Source organism: Triticum dicoccoides, chromosome 4B, assembly GCF_002162155.2.
Source record: "Triticum dicoccoides isolate Atlit2015 ecotype Zavitan chromosome 4B, WEW_v2.0, whole genome shotgun sequence".
NCBI lineage: Eukaryota > Viridiplantae > Streptophyta > Magnoliopsida > Poales > Poaceae > Triticum > Triticum dicoccoides.
In genome coordinates, this window is record NC_041387.1 from 380,288,079 (window position 1) to 380,294,972 (window position 6,894).

General features: G+C 38.2%; 1 protein-coding gene across 2 annotated transcripts in view; it reads left to right on the top strand.

The window, feature by feature from the left end:
* Positions 1 to 6,417, top strand: part of LOC119296216 (ATP-dependent DNA helicase MER3 homolog) — a 9,540-nt gene extending 3,123 nt beyond the window's left edge. For both annotated transcript variants that reach the window (XM_037574615.1, XM_037574614.1), the window contains 19 exons: positions 120 to 141; positions 236 to 448; positions 564 to 720; positions 805 to 856; positions 1,330 to 1,401; positions 1,503 to 1,552; positions 1,670 to 1,787; positions 1,867 to 1,930; positions 2,011 to 2,094; positions 2,666 to 2,791; positions 2,878 to 3,074; positions 3,154 to 3,342; positions 3,429 to 3,677; positions 3,752 to 3,801; positions 3,914 to 3,931; positions 4,343 to 4,425; positions 4,521 to 4,800; positions 5,105 to 5,148; positions 5,256 to 6,417. In XM_037574615.1, coding sequence (XP_037430512.1) covers positions 120 to 141; positions 236 to 448; positions 564 to 720; positions 805 to 856; positions 1,330 to 1,401; positions 1,503 to 1,552; positions 1,670 to 1,787; positions 1,867 to 1,930; positions 2,011 to 2,094; positions 2,666 to 2,791; positions 2,878 to 3,074; positions 3,154 to 3,342; positions 3,429 to 3,677; positions 3,752 to 3,801; positions 3,914 to 3,931; positions 4,343 to 4,425; positions 4,521 to 4,800; positions 5,105 to 5,148; positions 5,256 to 6,238 — 3,051 coding nt within the window. In that variant the 3' untranslated portion in view covers positions 6,239 to 6,417. The remainder of the gene's footprint in view (positions 1 to 119; positions 142 to 235; positions 449 to 563; positions 721 to 804; positions 857 to 1,329; positions 1,402 to 1,502; positions 1,553 to 1,669; positions 1,788 to 1,866; positions 1,931 to 2,010; positions 2,095 to 2,665; positions 2,792 to 2,877; positions 3,075 to 3,153; positions 3,343 to 3,428; positions 3,678 to 3,751; positions 3,802 to 3,913; positions 3,932 to 4,342; positions 4,426 to 4,520; positions 4,801 to 5,104; positions 5,149 to 5,255) is intronic.
* Positions 6,418 to 6,894: the final 477 nt, after the last annotated feature.

Below are 6,894 nucleotides of genomic sequence, written 5' to 3' on the forward strand. Positions count from 1 at the left end.
AGGAGTGTTCAGATATATTCTATCATACTTTGTGCACAACATTTTTCTTCTGAATAATGTTGGACACTGTACTGAATCAATAAATTTAACTTAATTTTCTTTGTTTTTTCAACTTTCAGAGGCTACAAAGTTTCATATTCGGTAAGTCATATCTCCCCATCTGTCAATTACACTGCCCATAAGTTACATTATTGAAATTGAAGTGATCAAAATAGAAAGCGAATATTGAATACAGATATACTGATGCAACACTCAAGAGGGAAGTCTGCACTTGTTTTCTGTTCTACAAGAAAAGGTGCACAAGAAGCAGCACAGTGCCTCTCACAAACTGCGGGGTCTCTTGGCTATTCAAATCCATTCATGAAATCTATGCAGCAGTATGAACATCTACGAGAGGCTTCCTTAACCTGTAGTGACAAGCAGCTGCAGTCTTGTATCGTACATGGAGGTCATGTTGAATCTTGTTCTCTGGGCACCCATGACCTTCCTAATTTTTTTATCTGGACACTCACGTTAGTTGTTTCCTAAATTTACACTGACGTTGTCGTATTTCCAAATTTCAGTTGGTTTCCATAATGGTGGTCTTTGCTTAAAGGATAGGAGTCTTGTTGAGGGTCTTTTCCTGAAGGGTGATCTTCAAATTCTATGCACGACAAATACTTTGGCACATGGCATCAACTTACCTGCACATACAGTAGTGATAAAGTCGACACAATTTTTGTGAGAACCCTTTTTCTAATATGACAGCATTCTACCTACCCTCTGTTCTTTTATGATATTTTCTGATTTCCATACATTTTGTAGCAACAAAGAGAAGGGCTCGTATGTAGAATATGAGAGATCCATGGTGCTTCAGGTGTGCTATCAAGTCTCAGTTGCTTCTGCAAAATAGCATTGTAATAAACAAAGGATATGCACCGCCAGACATTTATTTGCTATGTATTTTTTTTCTTCTAGCCTTAATGATATGCCTGTTGCTTAAGGTGTTTTTACTTGCTTACCTGATTACAAATGAATATAAATTTAAGAGACAGGTTAATAAATTTAGCTCAGGCCTCAGTAATATCCATATATTATTATATGTAAACTTTCCTTTGAATAACTAAGTTGGTTCTTGCTTGTTGCTGCAAATGATTGGATACGCTAAATTCTTTTTCATGCACGCAAGTTGATTTAGTTATCCTGTAATGCGTTATTATATTTAGTTAAAATTAACATGTATTTGACTCAACGGTCAAGTTATTTTACATTTTGTATTTCAAATAGGAAACAGTGTATGTGATAATGCCCTTGCTTCTGACAGAGCCTCTTTTTTTCGGTCATTCACAGATGTGTGGTAGGGCTGGCCGTCCACCATTTGATGATACTGGAACAGTTGTAATTATGACAAGAAGAGAGACAGTAATTTTCCTCTGTTTTCCTCTCTTGTTAATTCTGAAATACCCTTGACAGGAAAATGCTTCCTGGTTTTTGGTCTAACCTGTCATAAATTTGTCTCGTAGGTCCATCTATATGAGAACCTTCTCAGTGGATGTGAAATGGTGGAGTCTCAGTAAGTTCTTTTATGTTCAGTTGAAAAGTTCTTACGTGATATTTTAACTGAAACTTAACTCTGTCATGCCTGGTACTTCATTTGAAACTCCTGGCTGATTATAGATACTATGACCAGGTTGCTGCCATGCGCAGTGGAGCATTTAAATGCAGAGATTGTTCAGCTGACAGTGTCTGACATAACTTTGGCAATTGAATGGCTCAAGTGCTCATATTTGTACATCAGGATAAAAAAGGCATGAACGTACTACTCTTGATCTTTAAATATCTTTCGTTTAAATGTATGCTCTAATTCATGTCAAAATAAATTATCAGAACCCTGAGCACTACGGAATTAAGAGAGGGATTCCTCGTGATCTCCTTGAGAAACAAATGAGAGGTATCTTTTGTGTGCTTTGTTGACTTAACGGTTCTCTCATGAATTCATGAAATAATTATCTTTATGGATTGAATTTACAGATATATGTGTCGAGAAGATCCACGAGTTGGGTGAGTATGGGCTAATTTGGACAGATGGAGATGGTTTCAGTCTAAAACCATTAGGTAAACTTTCCATATTGCAAGAAAATTACAATCGAATGGCATCATATGCAACAGCTTTCATTATAAAAGCATAAGCTTAAGTGTTTCATCAAGTTTTCCAAATCCCTTCTATGTCTGATGTTTGGCCAAGTGGAATCTTGTATCCCTTCTAATACTAACATTATTGCATTACTATTTCTGCAATTTATTTTTTGGAAAACACGGAACTATTATCAGTAATATACTAATATCCACATTTCTATGTCTATATATTAAAGAATGATTATTTCTGTATTTTCACCTCTTTGCAATACCCACATTATACTGGAGTTCTTATGGGATAAGTTTATTATACAAAGTTGTATTAGAAAAGGTATAGGTACTCATAGAAATATCAGAGGGTTGGGCATGCATTGTGAAATGTTATAACTCTGCTATTAATTTTCTGGTGGTCCTGAATTCATTTGTCCTCACATACTGTACTTCATTGCTATTTAGAAGTTACAGTTCCAATCAGTTGCATCAGTTGCATATGTATCTGTATTTCATCTGCACATCAAATAACGCTTTTGGTATGTATCTTTCTACTCAGAACCTGGGAGGCTGATGACAAAATTCTATTTAAAGTTTGACACGATGAAGCTTATTGTCAAAGCTTCTGCATGTTGCAGTTTGGAAGATTTATTGCATATCATCTGCCGCTCTGCAGAGATTTCTTGTAGGCAGCTCTATATATTTTGATTTTAATAAGTTAGTCTGTGTAGTGAATTAGTGATTTGATTTTTTTTCTTCTGGAATTTCAAGGGATCCAACTACGTCGAAATGAGAAGAAAACTCTAAATGACATAAACTCAGATAAAGAGGGGAGGCTTCGATTCCATGTTGTCAGTGAGAATGGGAAAAAGAAGAAGCGTATCCAGACAAGAGAAGATAAAATATTTGTATTAGCGAATGACTGTTTAACTGGGGACCCCCTAATGCATGATTTATCCCTCAACCAGGTTGGTTGTTTATTTAGCTTTAAACACATTTTAATATTATTTCCATTCCTTCTAATTTTTTTTGGACTTCTGCATGCAGGAAACAAATTCAATATGCTCAAATGGATGTAGGATTGCCAAATGCATGAAAGAATATTTTATATACAAAAGGAGTTACAGATCTGCCATAAATTCTATGCTCCTTGCAAAATGCCTAGACCAAAAACTTTGGGAAAGCAGTCTATTTTTACTCAAACAACTTCCTGGAATTGGAATTGTTACAGCGAAGGTTATTAATTTTGAACCATAATTATTTAGGCACTCTATATACAAAAACTGCATAATTAACTGGTGAGTTTACGACTGCTATCCCAGGCACTGAAGGCTGCTGGAGTTGATTCCTTCGAGAGCCTGGCAACTGCTGATGCTAGAAAGCTGGAAAGTGCAACGGGACGAAATTATCCATTTGGAAATCAGATAAAGGAGTCCTTGTCGTCATTACCGCCAAAAATTGACATACAAATTGAGGATGCTGGAAACAGACAGGGGAAATCAACCATTACTGTGACACTAAGCCGGCAATCACAGGCAGTTCGATCCAGTAAACAGAACTATGTTGACATGGTACATCTTTTAGCTTATTTTCTTATCATCCAATACTGCTTAAACCTAAAAAATATTAAACTATTGTTTGTCAGATTGTGGGCTCAGAGGAAGATAATATGATCCTTTTTCATGAGAAAATAAGGTCAGTGGTTTTATTTTATAATCTTGGTGTCCTTTATGGTCTTTTTTTTCTCCTGATGGGTGGTTTTGTTTTGTTTTGGTTATTCCTGCCATCATTCAACTCTTCCTTGAAGGGCTCGAGAGTTTTCCAGGTAATACTTCTGAAATCCTGTTATTTCAGCAAACATTTGAACCATTGTTATCTAAGTAGACAAGCAAATGAACTCTAACTTTACTGCTATAAGTCGGTACATTGTAAATGCTTTGTTGCTCCTCCAAGGAAGATATTCTTTCCGTTACATTTGTATTTTAAATAGATTATTCTAGCAGGTAGCAGAATCTGGTAGCAACCTCACCTTTTTGGTTAGACTATTACTTGTTCTGCTAAGCACCAAATAGCACCTCTGTTTGATACAGCAAACGAACATAGCACAGTGATAGCAAAGATGAATAAAATCGCTCAACTAGATACCAACGTTCAAGGATCTTGCTATACTCTCTGACACCCAAGCCAAAGCTAAGTTGCTCCTAGTTACTCTCACTGGCTATTTTGTTAAATGCAGCCCATATTCTGTAAAACTTTTGGTGCCATGCCCCCAGAGTGCCAGGGTGACTCTGAAGGTAGATCTGATTTTTGAAGAACACGGTAATGTCTCCAACAGATAATTATTGTTTGACAAATAAAAGGTCATTTTACAATTTTATGCTGACATATATTGTGCATAAATTTTTATTTTGAAGTTGGTATTGATATCCACAAGAAGCATGTGGTCAGCAGGGAGGATGATGTTCATGTGACAAAAGCATATGGGACAGAAAAGCAAAAACCCTTGATCAGTCTTCCTGCTGATATTTGTTTGGTTAGCTCCAGGACAGCTGAAACAAGTCCAGCTCAACCTCATATTGGACGGAGCCCACTATCAAAAGAGGTTTGCGTTATAGAAGACGATGATGGTGCCAACGTTCCAGACAAAGTTGACAATATGCCGGGAACGAGAACATTTAACAACTTGGCTTCACTGTAAGTTTTTAACCTACTATATGGACTCCTCCAAGAATTCTAGAATTGGCTTGCATTCATCAGTGTAGCTGGGAACAGAACATTTGCCTGATTGGCCATTAGTCTAGTGTTTAGTACAGAAAATATCCGCTAGGGTTCTTTAGAAGCAAATATTTGCAAGGCTGCCTTAGGTCACCAGAGAACTGCTATGGTTCACAGCTTTTGTTGAAACTTTGATCACATGTCAGATTTTGATCTTTCTTCCATGTTCTTTGAACCTTCTCTGAGTATTAACTATTCTGAGGTGATATTTTGATGACTACAGAGAGGTTCCCAGCTTTGACCTAATGCTTGAAGAAGATAATGGAGGTAACACGATGTTATAAAACACCATACCTGCTTTGTTTGACTTGCACTCCAGTCAGCAAGATCTACTTTGTTTACTTTTCTAAGCGAAATGTTTATGACATTCCTAGATATGCAAGATGTGTCGTTTCCTGAACCAGCAAAAGCAGACTGCAGAAGTGCCACCAGCAACACAATTTTTGATCACATACGCAAGAAATCCAGAGATTTTCCAACACTGATGTTATCAAAGTCGATGGATAGCTCTTATGAACCTTTGATACTGAAGAAGATGAAGACATCGAGGGGACAGTTTAACTTGGATCAGGGAATCCTGCATGCGAATGAGGTCACACCAATGGATTCTGAACATTCCGAGCTTAGAGTCTCTCCGACCAATACAGCCGAGAAGTGTCGGAGGATCCTGAGCAGAACTTCAGAGAAGAGCTGCTCTCTGTTTGCAGAGAAAGTTTACAGCCCATTTGAGAAGAGCAAGAGCCTGAGTAGAATTCCAGATGAAAACTCTGTTCAATTTGCTGACAGAAGGGGCAGCCTGTCTGAGAAGAGCAAGAGCCTGAGCAGAATTCCAGATGAAAACTCTGTTCAATTTGCTGTCAGAACTGACAGCCTATCGGAGAAGACCAAGATCTTGTGGACAGCAGCTGATGAGAACTCTCATCAATTTGGAGGCAAAAGGGACAGCCCATCTGAGAAGAGCAAGATCCTGATGAGACCTCCAGATGACGGCACTCTTCAATTTGCAGGCAGAAGGGGCAGCCCATCCGAAAAGAGCAATGTCTTGAGCAGAACTCGTGATGAGAACAGTCTCCAGTTTGCAGCTAAAAGGGACAGCTCATCCGCGAAGAGCAATGTCTTGAGCAAAACTCCTGACATGGACTCTGCTCAGTTTGCCGGTAGAAGGGACAACCCGTCGGAGAAGAACAAACTCTGTTCCAGCAGCCCCTTCCCAGATTTGCAGGCTACGAGGCAAGCTCCAGCCACAGTTCAGCCTCTCAGGATTCAAGACTACTGCAAGGATATATTGGCGAGCTCAAAGGGCAGTGGAACTGGCGAACCTTTCCTTGGTTTCAAGAGTGTCTTTTCCTTCCTCTGATCCTGTGAGTATCTTGTACAGGTCTGCTCAGTGTTGTGCTCGAAATATGGCACGGTGACCTGCCAGAGGCGTTAGCTAGACAATTTCTGATGATTAGTAGCGTATAGTGTTGTAGTATATTCGAATACCTTTCTGTGCTGCGTACAAATGGTATGTGTGAATATAATGCATAGTATTAAACACAATGCGTTCAGTGCAATACGCTTCCCTGTTGTGTACTCCCTCAGTTCTTAAATATAAGTTTTTGAAGAGATTCCACTATAGACCACATACGGAGCAAATTGAGTGAATCTATATGCTAAAATGCATCTAGATACATCCGTATGTGTTTCATAGTGAAATCTCTACAAAGACTTGTATTTAGGAACGGAGGGAGTACAAATTTTTGTCTCTGAAAGGAAGTCATGCATGGGCATTAGAACTCGATGCTTAATTTTGAAGGATACTCGTCATAAAATTGTGTTTTATGTTTATACTTGACTCTTCTGCAAACTTAACTCCCAATAATTTCAAGGTGCTGAGAGGGTGGAACTAACCCACCCCCTCCCAATAATTTTGTCCTGCTATATCTCTTATCCTTTTGCATTTGCATATATAAACCTCATTTCAACTTTATTTCAATATTATATTTATTCGAACCTTGATGTTCCTAATGA